General features: G+C 53.5%; 1 protein-coding gene across 1 annotated transcript in view; it reads right to left on the reverse strand.

The window, feature by feature from the left end:
• Positions 1 to 492: 492 nt before the first annotated feature.
• Positions 493 to 17,209, reverse strand: part of LOC147086427 (otoancorin-like) — a 66,204-nt gene continuing 49,487 nt past the window's right edge. The window contains exons 17-23 of the mRNA XM_085978248.1: positions 16,333 to 16,453; positions 12,583 to 12,701; positions 11,423 to 11,558; positions 5,693 to 5,886; positions 4,185 to 4,278; positions 696 to 864; positions 493 to 569 (exon numbers count right to left, since the gene is read on the reverse strand). Of these exons, the coding sequence (XP_085834374.1) occupies positions 493 to 569; positions 696 to 864; positions 4,185 to 4,278; positions 5,693 to 5,886; positions 11,423 to 11,558; positions 12,583 to 12,701; positions 16,333 to 16,453 (910 nt within the window). The remainder of the gene's footprint in view (positions 570 to 695; positions 865 to 4,184; positions 4,279 to 5,692; positions 5,887 to 11,422; positions 11,559 to 12,582; positions 12,702 to 16,332; positions 16,454 to 17,209) is intronic.

A 17,209-nucleotide genomic window follows, 5' to 3' on the forward strand; every position in this document is an offset into this window, starting at 1 on the left:
AGCACAGGGGGTGATGGGTGAACGGGACTGGGTGTGAGTTAGGACACGGGGCAGTGAGCACAGGGGGTGATGGGTGAACGGGACTGGGTGTGAGTTAGGACACGGGGCAGTGAGCACAGGGGGGTGATGGGTGAATGGGACTGGGTGTGAGTTAGGACACGGGGCAGTGAGCACAGGGGGTGATGGGTGAACTGGACTGGGTGCGAGTTAGGACACGGGGCAGTGAGCACAGGGGGTGATGGGTGAACGGGACTGGGTGCAAGTTAGGACACGGGCCAGTGAGCACTGGGGGTGATGGGTGAACAGGACTGGGTGTGAGTTAGGACACGGGGCAGTGAGCACAGTGGGTGATGGGTGAACGGGGACTCGGTGCGAGTTAGGACACGGGGGCAGCAGGAGTTCTGGATGACCTCAAGTCTAAGGAGCTTGGCAGTGGGAAGGCGGGACAGGAGAGCGTTGGAATCCTCCAGTGCGATGACAGGTACCAGCAGGCTATTCGACCGCGGGTGCCGTCACAGCCGCGCCTTTACCTGCCGTGGGAGAAGGTGGATTGGAGCCGCTGCCCCAGCCTGAGATCAGACGACTCAAGGCAGACGGCAGATGGGTCCCCGGGGTGTGGCTGGACCTGTGGGCGGGGGGGGTGGCAGGGAGGGTGTGGGGGGGTGAAGGTAGAACGCGAGGGGAGCGGAGGTTACCTGCCCGGGCTGGGTGCGAGCCAGCCTTCTCTGAGGCTCCCACCAGGATGTGAAAGATTTTGGCGTGGACGGCGGTGAGGCTGAGGCTGGTGTCGAATTCCGGCGAGGCAGCGTAGCCCGGCGAGGGCCGAGAGGCAGCGAGTTGCAACAGGGCGTCCTTGACCTCAGTCTGCGAATATAAAGCACCGCAGTGTCAAACTAAACAAAGACTTGCATTTATATAGCACCTTTCACCACCTCAGGATGTCCCAAAGCAAATTACAGCCAATGAAGGCCTTTTGGAAGTGTGGTCACTGTTGTAATGTAGGAAACCGGGCAGCCAATTTGCGCACAGCAAGATCCCAGAAACAGCAGTGTGATAAATGACCAGTATTGGTCTCCTTATTTAAGGAAGGATGTAAATGTGTTGGAAGCAGTTCAGAGAAGGTTTACGAGACTAATACCTGGAATGGGCGGGTTGTCTTATGAGGAAAGGTTGGACAGGCTGGGCTTGTATCCTGGACTAATGATCCGGAGACGGGAGTTTAAATCCCACCATGGCAGCCGGGGAGTTTAAATTTAGTTCATTAAATAAACCTGGGATAAAAAGCTAGCTACCATGAAACTATCGGATTGTCGTGAAAAAACCCATCTGGTTCACTAATGTCCTTCAGCGAAGGAAATCTACCGTCCTTACCCGGTCTGGCCGATATGTGACTCCAGACCCACAGCAATGCGGTTGACTCTTAACAGCCCTGTGAATGACCTAGCGAGGGCAATTAGGGATGGGCAATAAAATGCTGGCCTTGCCAGTGATGTCCGCATTCCGTGAACGAATAAAAAAAATATATTTTTTTAAAAATCCGCTGGAGTTTAGAAGAGTAAGAGGTGACTTGATTGAAACTTATAAGATCCTGAGGGATGTGGAGAGGGTGTTTCCTCTTGTGGGAGAATCTAGAACTAGGGGGTCACTGTTTAAAAATAAGGGGTCACCCATTTGAGACGGAGATGAGGAGAAATTTTTTCTCACAGCGGGTGGTGAGTCTTTGGAACTCTCTTCCTCAGAGGGCGGTGGAAGCAGAGTCTTTGAATATTTTTAAGGCAGAGGTCGATAGATTCTTGGTGAGCAAGGGGGGTGAAAAGTTATTGGAGGGTAGGCGGGAATGTGGAGTAATCGGATCAGCCGTGATCTGATTGGGTGGCGGAGCAGGCTTGAGGGGCCCAGTGGCCGACTCCTGCTCCTAATTCCTATGTTCGGAGATCATGGGCAGGATTTTCATTCAGGAGTCGGGTTGGAGGCGGGACTACAACTTTCGGGGTTGTAGGCCCGCCTCCATCGACGTCCGGCCAATCCACGCGATTTTCCCTTGATTGACCTTGTTGAGCCCGCCCAGTGGGCTCAGCAGGCCAATTAAGGACCACCCGGCAACAGGTGCCGTCACAGATTGACATTTCATCTGTCAAGAGGTTTTGACAGATGAAAATATCAGCGTTTCACAGCTCTTTGAAGCTGTCAAACGCTGACAGTCTTACTTCTAACCTGAGTCCTTCTACACAGACTCAGTTAGAAATCTCTCCTGCACAGAAAGCTGAAGGCTGTCACTTTTTGACAGCTCGCGGCCATTCTGCTTTCTGTGCCGGTGAGATGAGGGACTCCCGGGACCTAAAGGAAGGAAGGCTGAAAAGGTGAGAAAAGATTATTTAAACTTCTTTAATCACTTTAGACACACCAAACACACTTACCTTTGCACTCATGCACCCATCACTCACCTGAACACCGGACATCTTGAACCCTCCAAGCCCTTCAGCCCGACGGCCCGCCCCGCTAACTTGGCGTAGTTTGGAGCCGTCGGGATTCCTACACTTCAACCTTCAAAATAGGGATTAGGCTAAAAACTGCCTGTTAACTACCTGTTAACAGGCAGTTAATTGGTACTAATCCCCTTTCCGCCTCGGGGAGGCGGGTCCCAGCACAGGTCAGGTATCCGCCTCCTTTGAAACTGGCATGGAGGCGGGTTGGGGGCGGGATGGGTTCGTGCCCCCGATTTCAGGATTTTAACCCCCCACACACCTCCAATCCCACCTCCACGGCCCAATGAAAATCCTGCCCCATTTGTTTTAGTGATGTTGGTTGAGGGATAAATATTGGCCCCAGGACACCGGGGAGAACTCCCCACTGCACCTCTTCGAAATAGTGGCCGTGGGATCTTTTACATCCACCCGAGAGGGCAGATGGGGCAGAAAGCACAGCAAGCTCCCGCAAACAACAATGAGATCGTCTGGGTTTGTTTTTTTTTAAATGATGTGGGTTCAGGAATAAATATCGGCCGAACCAATCTCGAACCGTGACCTCGAGCCCCTCACCCTGACCGTGTAAGTGAAAAAGAAAAGAGGCGCATTTGTCCAGCACCTTATCGCCTCCTCGGGAGGTCCACCAACGCTTCCCGGCAACCCGACAGCTTCCTGGAGGACCTCGGTCGCTCAGCGCGCTGGCCAACGCGGCAGCTGCAAACTCGCGTAGAGCAAGATCCCGCCAGGGGAAAAGGAGGTTCGAACGGCTGGCCGGTCAGTTTCTGGGTGGTGAGTGGCGGAGGGAGGGGCGCTGGTCCCAGGAAACCGCCCCCCCCCCGCACTCCACCCCGGGCGAACCTCCTCCGCTACTCTTTAAAACGGTACCGCGGGATCTTGAGCCTCAAGAAGGGGTTAGATATATTTCTTAAGGCTAAAGGGATCAAGGGATATGGTGAGAAAGCAGGGACAGGCAGTGACATAAGAAAACTACTTGGCACTTGGTCTAAGCGTTAAACAAAGCTTTAATCAACTGTTTTACAACATGGAGGTCTAGTTGTGTCCTTCACTAGTTCCTGTTAAGAATGTCCTGAGCAAGCTGGGCCCGTGCCCGAGTATTTATACTCTCCCTGGACAGCACCACCCGCAGGCCGCTCAGTATTATTTCATAAGTCTTTCTTTCATGAATGACTGAATTTGGATGATCAGCCATGATCTCGTTGAATGGCGGAGCAGGCTCGAGGGGCCGAACGGCCGACTCCTGCTCCTATCTTCTATGTTTCTATGCCTGGATAGACAAGACTGGGAGAGGGGGGGGGGGCGGCCGAAACCAGCCCGCCAAACCTCACCGCTACGTGCCAAAGCGCTTCACGCACCGTGAACTGCTCGGGGGCGCGGTGACTCTGGTTATGTAGGGAAGTGTGGCGGCCATTTTTGCGCACAGCAAGAGCCCGCGCAAAGCCAGGGGGAGGAGGGCGCTGATTGGGCAGGTCTGCAGTTCTGTGGGCACCTCACCCCAAATGAGCGACCGGTGGTGGGCTATTTGACTGTGGCGGCCATCACAATCAAGGCGGATCCCCCTGACGGGCCCGCCGGCCCGCTGGATAATGATCAGGAGTGGGAGCCTTGCCTGCTTTTCCTTTCCCCTCATCCCCAGCCCAGGTTGATGCGTGCACTAATTCAATCTCCCACGTGCTGCGACGTCACCGGGTTTGGGCTCACCGTGTCCGGGAGCTGAAGCAAGCTTTTCTCCTCCAGTAGTGTTATCATTGGTCCAAGTGAGGTCACTGTATCCGCTGTCCAATCAGAGATATTTCTAGCGAGAAAGCAGAAAAGGACCATTAGGCCAAATACAAGGTGACCCGGGTTGGACCGGGATAGAGAGAGACATCCATTGCCCCAACACCAGGAGATATGGGTAGGACCAGGATAGATGGACATCCATCGCCCCAACACCAGGAGATCTGGGTTGGACCATGTAGATGGACATCCATTGCCCCAACACCATAGGATCTGGGTTGGACCATGTAGATGGACATCCATTGCCCCAACACCATAGGATCTGGGTTGGACCATGTAGATGGACATCCATTGCCCCAACACCAGGAGATCTGGGTAGGACCAGGACAGGTTGACATCCATCGCCCCAACACCAGGGGATCTGGGTAGGACCAGGATAGATGGACATCCATTGCCCCAACACCAGGAGATCTGGGTAGGACCAGGACAGGTTGACATCCATCGCCCCAACACCAGGGGATCTGGGCAGGACCAGGATAGGTTGACAGCCATCGCCCCAACATAGAATATAAGAGCAGGGAGGTTATGCTCGAACTGTATAAAACACTAGTTAGGCCGCAGCTAGAGTGCTGCGTGCAGTTCTGGTCACCACATTACAGGAAGGATGTGATTGCACCAGAGAGGGTGCAGAGGAGATTTACGAGGATGTTGCTCCCCAGGACTGGAGAATTTCAGCGATGAGGAAAGATTGGATCAGCTGGGGTTGTTTTCTTTGGAACAGAGGAGGCCGAGGGGAGATTTAATTCAGTGTGTAAAATGATGAGGGGCCTGGATAGAGTGGATAGGAAGGACCGATTTCCCTGAGCAGAGAGGTCAATAACCAGGGGGCAGAGATTGAAAGTAATTGGTCGGAGGATTAGAGGGGAGTTGAGAATGTTTTTCACCCAGAGGGTGGTGGGGGTCTGGAACTCACTGCCTGAAAGGGTGGTCGAGGCAGAGACCCTCACCACATTAAAAAGTACTTGGATGTGCGCTTGAAGTGCTGTAACCTACAGGGCTACGGACCAAGAGCTGGAAAGTGGGATTAGGCTGGAGAGCTCTTTGTCGGCCGGCACGGACACGATGGGCCGAATGGCCTCCTTCTGCGCCGTAAATTTCTATGATTCTATGATTCTATGAACACCAGGAGATCTGGGTAGGACCCAGGGCATAGTGCAGGAAAGTGGAGTTGAGGTCGAAGATCAGCCATGATCTTATTAAATGGCGGAGCAGGCTCGAGGGGCCGAATGGCCGACTCCTGCTGTTTTTTATGATCTTACAGGACCGGCCTAATATTCAATTCCCCATCGTCTGTGGTTGAACCCAATATCGGGCCGGGCCTAAAACAGGAGGCCGATGCGATTCAGCCCGAGATGAATTTTACCCCCTCGCGGAGTTTTCCCCCACTGCCCGAAGACGTCAACATCAGACACACGTTCAACAGGTCTCACCCGAAGGTGCGGAGGAGCTCGGAGGCCAGGCTGCTCCCGGCTGTCGGGTGGAACTGTCTACATTGGCAAAACTGTGGGATCGAGGCGTTGAATACGTCATTTGCCAAGTCCAAGACATTCTGACCAGTGAACTCGCACACAAGCAACCCCAGCCGAACAACGTCAGATTCATTCAGAGCGGACACAGACTTACCCTGCAATAGAGAGGAGATCTGGTTAACACATCCATTAAACTTACGGGGGAGGATTTTCCCTCTACACTGTCCCATCAAACACTCCCAGGGTAGGTACAGCACGGGTTAGATACAGAGTAAAGCTCCCTCTACACTGTCCCATCAAACACTCCCAGGGCAGGTACAGCACGGGTTAGATACAGAGTAAAGCTCCCTCTACACTGTCCCATCAAACACTCCCAGGGCAGGTACAGCACGGGTTAGATACAGAGTAAAGCTCCCTCTACACTGTCAATTCAATTCAATTCAATTCAAATTGCTTTATTGGCATGACAAGTTACATCTTATGTTGCCAAAGCATTGGAAAACATTCATGTTTGTTCACAAAAATACAGATCTATCCATACAGTGTATAAACAGATATATCCCTGAGTGTATAAATATACTTTCATATAATTTATATATACTCTTATCTTATCTTTAGTGGTTGTCCCTCTGTTTATGGCAAGCTGTAACATAGTGTGCCGCCAGTGTTATGCAACTTCTCTCTTCCCCTAGTAGGTATGGGAGTTTTTGGTCGTCATTCAATTTTCTGAATTCCGGGCATATTTTTTAAATTTTGGGTAGAAATTCTCCCTTATGCCCTGATATTTTCTACAAGCTGTGAGGAAGTGCATCTCTGTCTCCACCATTCCCTGACTGCAGTGAGAGCATATCCTGTCCTCCCTTGGTAGCCGGGTCTGCCTGTGTCTACCTTTTTCGATCGCCAGGCTATGTTCACTAAGTCTGTACATTGTCAGGATTTTTCTCAGTTTGCTGTCCTTTACCATGGTCAGGTAATCAGCTATGTTGTATTGTCTGTTTAGGGCCAAGTAACAATTGAGTTTGCTTTGGGTTTTTGTTGTTTCTGCCCAATATGTCAGATATTTTTCCTTTTGCTTAGCGACGATTGTGTTGGGTCGAATTCTTTGTGTTACGCTGTCACTGTCCTGTGGCTGGTTATTGTTAGTAGTGTTAGTAGTTACTTCACTGAGTCCCAGGACTAGTTGACTGAGGGTATTCTTCTTTATGGTCAGCTCTTGGCATTTCAGGGCGTCGTAGTGATAGCATTGGGGGTTGCTCATTTGTAGGTGATTCCAAAATTTGGTGGCTCTTTTTTGGATAGTGATTATTAATGGATTTTGGCCTAGTTCCGCCCTGCATGCATTGTTTACTGTTTTCCTTTGAGTCCGGAGGATACTTTTACAGAATTCTGCATGTAGGATCTCAATTGGGTGTTTGTCCCATTTTGCAAATTCTTGTTGTGTTAGCGGTCCCCAGACCTCACTGCCATAGAGTGCAATTGGTTCAATTACTGATTTGAAAATTTTTAGCCAAATGCTAATTGGGATTTCTATTTGGATTGATTTTTTAATGGCATAGAAAGCCCTTCTTGCTTTCTCTTTCAGTTCATTTACAGCCAGTTTGAAGTTTCCCGTAGAACTGATTTTTAAGCCCAAGTATGTGTAGTTAGTGGTTTGTTCAATTTTGGTTGTTCCTATTGTGAAATTTATTTTGGGTCCCTGAGGTCTGGATCTTTGCTGGAACACAACGACTTTGGTTTTTTGGGGATTTATTGTCAGGGCCCAAGTCTGGCAGTACGACTCCAGCAGATCCAGGTTCTGCTGTAGACCCTCCTTAGTTGGTGACAGCAGAACCAGGTCGTCTGCATAGAGGAGGAATTTAACCTTGGATTCATATAGGGTGAGGCCGGGTGCTGTAGATTGTTCAAGTAGTTTTGCCAATTCATTTATGTAAATATTAAAGAGTGTCGGTGAGATTGGCGAGCCCTGCGTCACCCCCCCGCCCCTGTGGGAAGTATTTTGTTCGTTTGTCTCCAATTTTAACTGCACATTTGTTGTTTGTATACGTTGATTTAATTACATCACACTGTCCCATCAAACACTCCCAGGGCAGGTACAGCACGGGGTTAGATACAGAGTAAAGCTCCCTCTACACTGTCCCATCAAACACTCCCAGGGCAGGTACAGCACGGGTTAGATACAGAGTAAAGCTCCCTCTACACTGTCCCATCAAACACTCCCAGGGCAGGTACAGCACGGGTTAGATACAGAGTAAAGCTCCCTCTACACTGTCCCATCAAACACTCCCAGGGCAGGTACAGCACGGCGTTAGATACAGAGTAAAGCTCCCTCTACACTGTCCCATCAAACACTCCCAGGGCAGGTACAGCACGGGTTAGATACAGAGTAAAGCTCCCTCTACACTGTCCCATCAAACACTCCCAGGGCAGGTACAGCACGGGTTAGATACAGAGTAAAGCTCCCTCTGCACTGTCCCATCAAACACTCCCAGGGCAGGTACAGCACAGGGTTAGATACAGAGTAAAGCTCCCTCTACACTGTCCCATCAAACACTCCCAGGGCAGGTACAGCACGGGTTAGATACAGAGTAAAGCTCCCTCTACACTGTCCCATCAAACACTCCCAGGGCAGGTCCAGCACGGGTTAGATACAGAGTAAAGCTCCCTCTACACTGTCCCATCAAACACTCCCAGGGCAGGTACAGCACGGGTTAGATACAGAGTAAAGCTCCCTCTACACTGTCCCCATCAAACACTCCCAGGGCAGGTACAGCAGAGTTAGATACAGAGTAAAGCTCCCTCTACACTGTCCCATCAAACACTCCCAGGGCAGGTACAGCACGGGTTAGATACAGAGTAAAGCTCCCTCTACACTGTCCTGTCAAACACTCCCAGGGCAGGAACAGCACGGGTTAGATACAGAGTAAAGCTCCCAGCGGGAACCATTTGTTTTTAAAGCGCGGCGGGATGGGATCGAACCAGTGCTGGGCTTGACAGTAACCAGGGACCGTCCCGACCGTGGCTTCGAGAAGATTCTTCGTTTTTTTAAAAATTGCTTCTGACGCCGGTTGTGTTTCCGCAGGTGTGTTTCGGGCCACAGGAGGCTATTGCCTGGAGCTGTCCCTTCTGTTTGTACAGCGCTGGATTAGTAATTGCCAGTCCGGCCCAGGGGAAGTCGAGCTTCCGAGCAGATGGTGTTGTTGGAAAACAGCAACAAGGAGCAAAAATAAAGGGAGAGAGAGAGACAACAAACAAATACAAGGGATGGTTTGGGGAGCAAACCTTCAGGAGGAAAGACGTACTTGCCTTGGAGGCGGCGCAAAGAAAGCTGACTAGATTGATTCCTGGGATGAGAGGGCTGTCCTATGATGAGAGATTGTGTAGAATGGGCCGATACTCTCTGGAGTTTAGAAGAATGAGAGGTGATCTCATTGAAACATACAAGATTCTGAGGGGGATTGACAGGGTAGATGCTGAGAGGCTGTTTCCCCCTGGCTGGAGAGTCTAGAACCAGGGGTCACAGTCTCAGGATAAGGGGTCGGCCATTTAGGACTGAGATGAGGAGGAATTTCTTCACTCAGAGGTGCAGTACTGAGGGAGCGCCGCACTGTCAGAGGTGCAGTACTGAGGGAGCGCCGCACTGTCGGAGGGGTGGTACTGAGGGAGCGCCGCACTGTCGGAGGGGCGGTACTGAGGGAGCGCCGCACTGTCGGAGGAGCGGTACTGAGGGAGTGCCGCACTGTCAAAGGGGCAGTACTGAGGGAGCGCCGCACTGTCGGAGGGGCAGTACTGAGGGAGCGCCGCACTGTCGGAGGGGCGGGTACTGAGGGAGCGCCGCACTGTCAGAGGTGCAGTACTGAGGGAGCGCCGCACTGTCGGAGGGGCGGTACTGAGGGAGCGCCGCACTGTCGGAGGGGCAGTACTGAGGGAGCGCCGCACTGTCGGAGGGGCGGTACTGAGGGAGCGCCGCACTGTCGGAGGGGCGGTACTGAGGGAGCGCCGCACTGTCGGAGGGGCGGTACTGAGGGAGTGCTGCACTGTCAAAGGGGCAGTACTGAGGGAGCGCCGCACTGTCGGAGGGGCAGTACTGAGGGAGCGCCGCACTGTCGGAGGGACAGTACTGAGGGAGCGCCGCACTGTCGGAGGGGCGGTACTGGGGGAGCGCTGCACTGTCGGAGGGGCAGTACTGAGGGAGCACCGCACTGTCAGAGGGGCAGTACTGAGGGAGCGTCGCACTGTCGGAGGGGCAGTACTGAGGGAGCGCCGCACTGTCGGAGGGGCAGTACTGAGGGAGCACCGCACTGTCGGAGGGTCGGTACTGAGGGAGCGCCGCACTGTCGGAGGGGCGGTACTGAGGGAGCGCCGCACTGTCGGAGGGGCAGTACTGAGGGCGCGCCGCACTGTCGGAGTGGCAGTACTGAGGGAGCGCCGCACTGTCGGAGGGGCAGTACTGAGGGAGCACTGCACTGTCGGAGGGGCGATACTGAGGGAGCGCCACACTGTCGGAGTGGTGGTACTGAGGGAGCGCCGCACTGTCGGAGGGCAGAACTGAGGGAGCGCCGCACTGTCGGAGGGGTGGTACTGAGGGAGCGCCGCACTGTCGGAGGGGCGGTACTGAGGGAGCGCCGCACTGTCGGAGGGGCGGTACTGAGGGAGCGCCGCACTGTCGGAGGGGCAGTACTGAGGGAGCGCCGCACTGTCGGAGGGGCGGTACTGAGGGAGCGCCGCTCTGTCGGAGGGGCGGTACTGAGGGAGCGCCGCTCTGTCGGAGGGGCGGTACTGAGGGAGCGCCGCACTGTCGGAGGGGCAGTACTGAGGGCGCGCCGCACTGTCGGAGTGGCAGTACTGAGGGAGCGCCGCACTGTCGGAGGGGCAGTACTGAGGGAGCACTGCACTGTCGGAGGGGCGATACTGAGGGAGCGCCACACTGTCGGAGTGGTGGTACTGAGGGAGCGCCGCACTGTCGGAGGGGCAGAACTGAGGGAGCGCCGCACTGTCGGAGGGGTGGTACTGAGGGAGCGCCGCACTGTCGGAGGGGCGGTACTGAGGGAGCGCCGCACTGTCGGAGGGGCGGTACTGAGGGAGCGCCGCACTGTCGGAGGGGCAGTACTGAGGGAGCGCCGCACTGTCGGAGGGGCGGTACTGAGGGAGCGCCGCTCTGTCGGAGGGGCGGTACTGAGGGAGCGCCGCTCTGTCGGAGGGGCGGGTACTGAGGGAGCGCCGCTCTGTCGGAGGGGCAGTACTGAGGGAGCGCCGCACTGTCGGAGGCGCTGTCATTTAAATGAGATGTTAAGCTAAGGTCCTGTCTGCCCTCTCAGGTGGACGTAAAAGATCCCACGGCCACTATTTCGAAGAAGAGCAGGGGGGAGTTCTCCCCGGTCTCCTGGGGCCAATATTTATCCCTCAACCAACATCACTAAAACAGATGATCTGGCCATTATCACATTGCTGTTTGTGGGAGCTTGCTGTGCGCAAATTGGCTGCCGCGTTTCCCACATTACAACAGTGACCACACTTCAAAAAAAGTACTTGATTGGCTGTAAAGTGCTTTGGGACGTCCTGAGGTGGTGAAAGGAGTTGTTTTAAGTGATAGTCCTCTCTTTTCTCATTTCATCCCTGCTGCTGCACCAAGGAGTCTCTATCCCGGAGGGGAGTCTGCGATCGGTTGTCCTCCTTTCCCGACCGGGTACTTACCAGGCACCGGAGTGCCTCCTCCAGCACGCCGCCTCGCACGGGTGAGCTCCGCGGCAGCAGCTCCAGCTCGGCCCCTGCCATCTTCTCCAGCAAGGTATCACAGGCCTGCGGGAAAAGCTGCCTGATATCCGCCTGCCTACGGAGCAAAAAACAAAAAATAAAACACTCACTCACGGCAGTGTGGCTCTCTCCCTCTCTCCTCTCCTCCCCTGGCCCGCGCGTTCCTGGGCGCGAGACGGTTTCAGCGGCCACCGAACGCCCTCTGGTAACTCCTCCGAAGCGGCCACTTTTGATGGACGAGGCTGGAGGGCAATTGCCAGCGGGCGTTCCTTCACGGGATGAGACTGGGTGGGCAAATCGCGGTCAGGAGTAATCACGAACCTCGTCCAATCAGCCGTGGCTCAGTGAGTAGCACTCTCTCTCTCGCCTCTGAGTCAGAACGTCGTGGGTTCGAGTCCCACTCCAGAGAATTGAGCACAAAAATCCAGGCCGGCACTCCCAGTGCAGTAGTGAGGGAGCGCCGCACTGTCCGAGGGGCAGTACTGAGGGAGCGCCGCATTGTCCGAGGGGCTGTGCTGAGGGAGCGCCGCACTGTCCGAGGGGCAGTACTGAGGGAGCGCCGCACTGTCGGAGGGGCGGTACTGAGGGAGCGCCGCACTGTCGGAGGGGCGGTACTGAGGGAGCGCCGCACTGTCAGAGGGGCAGTACTGAGGGAACGCCCCATCTGCCCTCTCAGGTGGACGTAAAAGATCCCACGGCCACTATTGGAAGAAGAGCAGGCGGGAGTTCTCCCCGGTGTCCTGGGGCCAATATTTATCCCTCAATCAACATCACTAAAACAGATGATCTGGTCATTATCACATTGCTGTTTGTAGGAGCTTGCTGTGCACAAATTGGCTGCTGCGTTTCCCACATTACAACAGTGACCACACTTCAAAAAGTACTTCATTGGCTGTAAAGTGCTTTGGGATGTGCGAAAGGCGCTGGAGAAAATACGAGTAAATGGGGGTTTGGGGACGGGAAGAATCCCCGGATACGAGATGGCCTAAATTAATGGGCTGATACCGCTGTTAAGGCCGCTGAACGTCACACAAAGGAGCGAAGCTTCCCGCCCGCGGATATAAAGAGTGAGTCCCAGCTCTTCGCGGGGGCTCACTTACCCGAGATGGAGCAGGAAGGCGGCGGGAATGGCTCGCAGTACTGAATCGATGCTCAGGCTTGGGTCAGCCGCCTGGATCCCGTCGAGGCTGGCCTTGAGTTTCTTTGCGGCGCAGGCCAACTGGGAGAATCAAATAAAAAAGATACGGTGATTTTATCCGGTGCAGGCTGTAATGATCAATAACGTTATTCCATAGTGGACACTAGGTGGAGCCGTAGCGCTGTATATAGCTGTATGTATAAGACTACACTACCCAGCTGTAGATATATTAAGACTACATTACCCATGAGGCTAGGCTACCCACAAGGCAACAGTCAAGATGGCAGCCTGCACACAGGAGCACACATGCAGCATCTCTACAAGATGCTGTACGAGTCCACACGTGCTCAATAAAGTAACTATCAAAAGCTAGCTGTGTTCATAATAAGAATGTCTAGTTATTAATGAACATAACACAAGCGATAAACGAGCCAGGTCATAAGGCCTCTTCGGCTGCACCTCCCAAACCCGCGACCTCTTCCACCTAGAAGGACAAGGGCAGCAGGCGCAAGGGAACACCACCACCTCCAAGTTCCCCTCCGAGTCACACACACCATCCCGACTTGGAAATATATCGGCCGTTCCTTCATCTGTTGCGGGTTGTATGTCTAACTGTGTCTATTCTGATTGCGTGTTGTATTTAATGATACTTAAATCTGCCGCTCTTTAATAAAATGATCAATGACTCCTAAGACCCTGTGGGTAATCTGTGTGCGACCTGTGATCCAATTCTTACACGCCACACAAGTGCCAGGCAATGACTATCTCCAACAAGCAAGAGTCGAACCACCTCCCCTTGACATTCAACGGCATTACCATCGCCGAATCCCCAACTATCAACATCCTGGGAGGGTCACCATTGACCAGAAACTTAACTAGACCAGCCACATAAATACTGTGGCAACAAGAGCAGGTCAGAGGCTGGGAATTCTGCGGCGAGTGTCTCACCTCCTGACTCCCCAAAGCCTTTCCACCATCTACAAGGCACAAGTCAGGAGTGTGATGGAATACTCTCCACTTGCCTGGATGAGTGCAGCTCCAACAACACTCAAGAAGCTCGACACCATCCAGGACAAAGCAGCCCGCTTGATCGGCACCCCATCCACCACCTTAAACACTCACTCCCTCCACCACCGGTGTACCGTGGCTGCAGTGTGTACCATCTACAAGATGCACTGCAGCAACTCACCAAGGCTTCTTCGGCAGCACCTCCCAAACCCGCGACCTCTTCCACCTAGAAGGACAAGTGCAGCAGGCGCGTGGGAACATCACCACTTCCAAGTTCCCCTCCCAGTCACACACCATCCTGACTTGGAAATATATCGGGCCGTTCCTTCATCGTCGCTGGGTCAAAATCCTGGAACTCCCTCCCTAACAGCACTGTGGGAGCACCTTCACCACACGGACTGCAGCGGTTCAAGAAGGCGGCTCACCACCACTTCTCCAGGGCAACTAGGGATGGGCAATAAATGCTGGCCTTGCCAGCGACGCCCACATCCCAGGAACGAATTAAATTAAGTACACTGGGCTCTGTATCGAGGCACCTCACCAACAACATTACCACTGGCACCTTCGCCCACTCTAAGAAGTCAATTGGCACGAAATCATTCATAAACCCAGTTAAGTAGTTTGCTGTTTATTTTATGATCGATGACCTTTCCTTTTAGGCCTCTCAAGGCATGGGATCGAAAAGAGAAGTCGGTCCATTTCAGGGACCTAACGCAGGTACAGCACGGGTTAGATCCAAAGTAAAGCTCCCTCTACACTGTCCCATCAAACACTCCCAGGGCAGGTACAGCATGGGTTAGATACAGAGTAAAGCTCCCTTTACACTGTCCCATCAAACACTCCCAGGGCAGGTACAGCACAGGTTAGATACAGAGTAAAGCTCCCTCTACACTGTCCCATCAAACACTCCCAGGGCAGGTACAGCACGGGTTAGATACAGAGTAAAGCTCCCTCTACACTGTCCCATCAAACACTCCCAGGGCAGGTACAGCATGGGTTAGATACAGAGTAAAGCTCCCTCTACACTGTCCCCAGCAAATACTCCCAGGGCAGGTACAGCACGGGTTAGATACAGAACGGGTTAGATACAGAGTAAAGCTCCCTCTACACTGTCTCATCAAACACTCCCAGGGCAGGTACAGCATGGGTTAGATACAGAGTAAAGCTCCCTCTACACTATCCCATCAAACACTCCCAGGGCAGGTACAGCACGGGTTAGATACAGAGTAAAGCTCCCTCCAGACTGTCCCATCAAACACTCCCAGGGCAGGTACAGCACAGGTTAGATACAGAGTAAAGCTCCCTCTACACTGTCCCATCAAACACTCCCAGGGCAGGTACAGCACAGGTTAGATACAGAGTAAAGCTCCCTCTACACTGTCCCCAGCAAATACTCCCAGGGCAGGTACAGCATGGGTTAGATACAGAGTAAAGCTCCCTCTACACTGTCCCATCAAACACTCCCAGGGCAGGTACAGCACGGGTTAGATACAGAGTAAAGCTCCCTCTACACTGTCCCCAGCAAATACTCCCAGGGCAGGTACAGCACGGGTTAGATACAGAGTAAAGCTCCCTCTACACTGTCTCATCAAACACTCCCAGGGCAGGTACAGCATGGGTTAGATACAGAGTAAAGCTCCCTCTACACTATCCCATCAAACACTCCCAGGGCAGGTACAGCACGGGTTAGATACAGAGTAAAGCTCCCTCCAGACTGTCCCATCAAACACTCCCAGGGCAGGTACAGCACAGGTTAGATACAGAGTAAAGCTCCCTCTACACTGTCCCATCAAACACTCCCAGGGCAGGTACAGCACAGGTTAGATACAGAGTAAAGCTCCCTCTACACTGTCCCCAGCAAATACTCCCAGGGCAGGTACAGCATGGGTTAGATACAGAGTAAAGCTCCCTCTACACTGTCCCATCAAACACTCCCAGGGCAGGTACAGCACGGGTTAGATACAGAGTAAAGCTCCCTCTACACTGTCCCATCAAACACTCCCAGTGCAGGTACAGCACGGGTTAGATACAGAGTAAAGCTCCCTCTACACTATCCCATCAAACACTCCCTGGGCAGGAACAGCACGGGTTAGATACAGAGTAAAGCTCCCTCTACACTGTCCCATCAAACACTCCCAGTGCAGGTACAGCACGGGTTAGATACAGAGTAAAGCTCCCTCTACACTATCCCATCAAACACTCCCTGGGCAGGTACAGCACGGGTTAGATACAGAGTAAAGTTCCCTCTACAAAGTGCAACATCCCCACCGAAACCTGGGAATCCCTGGACCCAAGGCTGCACAAAGTGGAGGAGAAGCATCCGGGAAGGCGCCGAACACCTCGAGTCTCTTCGCCAGGAGCAAGCGGAAGCCAAGCGCAGGCAGCGCAAGGAGCGCACGTCAACCCAAGCACCCCACACACCCGCCCCCTTCAACCAACGTCTGCCCCACCTGTGACAGAGACTGTAGGTCCCACATTGGACTCATCAGTCACCTGAGAACTCATCTCTAGTGTGGAAGCAAGTCATCCTCGGTTCCAAGGGACTGCCTAAGAAGAAGAAGAAGAAGAGAGGAATGGTGTCAGACGAACATTCCCAGATCCAGGAGTGGGACTCCCGCTTGGACGGACCACGGTGAGAGAGAGAGAGACAGTGAGAGAGAGAGAGAGAGAGGGAGCAGGGTTGCCAAGGTTTGTGAGGCAGTACCTGCGTTCTCGACAGCCACGTGGTGTTACTCCCCAGGGCCTGGCCTATCTGCAGCCCGGTCTGGTCACCATACTCGTCGATCATCTCGCAGGTCACTCCCTGAATCATGGGCCCCAGCTGTCTGCGGAGTTCAAACGGGCAGCTTAGCCTGTGTCCTTCTGAAAACCAGCACAGTCCCGCCCACCTCCCCCAGTTCACACTTTAAACCGGGCCCCACAAAACTTCTCAAAAATGAGCCACATCATGAGACCAGAACGGAGAGGTTATAAACTATCAGGAAAGACTGACCAGGCTGGGGCTCTTATCTCCAGAACAGAGAAGGCTGAGGGGTGACCTGATCGAGGTCTTTAATATCGCGAAAGGGTTCGATAGGGTAGAGGTAGAGAAGATGTTTCCACTTGTGGGGGAGACCAGAACTAGGGGCCGTCAATAGAAGATCGTCACTAATAAATCCAATCGGGAATTCAGGAGAAACTTCTTTACCCAGAGAGTGGTGAGAATGTGGAACTCGCTCCCACAGGGAGTGGTTGAGGTGAATAGTATCGATGCATTTAAGGGGAAGCTGGATAAACACATGAGGGAGAAAGGAATAGAAGGATATGGTGATAGGGTGAGATGAAGAGGGGTGGGAGGAGGCTGGTGTTGATGGGGTGAGATGAAGAGGGGTGGGAGGGGGCTGGTGTTGATGGGGTGAGATGAAGAGGGGTGGGAGGAGGCTGGTGTTGATGGGGTGAGATGAAGAGGGGTGGGAGGAGGCTGGTGTTGATGGGGGGAGATGAAGAGGGGTGGGAGGAGGCTGGTGTTGATGGGGGGAGATGAAGAGGGGTGGGAGGAGGCTGGTGTTGATGGGGTGAGATGAAGAGGGGTGGGAGGAGGC

Source organism: Somniosus microcephalus, unplaced genomic scaffold, assembly GCF_052327205.1.
Source record: "Somniosus microcephalus isolate GS21.2 unplaced genomic scaffold, FLI_Smic_1.0 unresolved_chr7, whole genome shotgun sequence".
In the NCBI taxonomy this organism is placed as follows: Eukaryota; Metazoa; Chordata; class Chondrichthyes; order Squaliformes; family Somniosidae; genus Somniosus; species Somniosus microcephalus.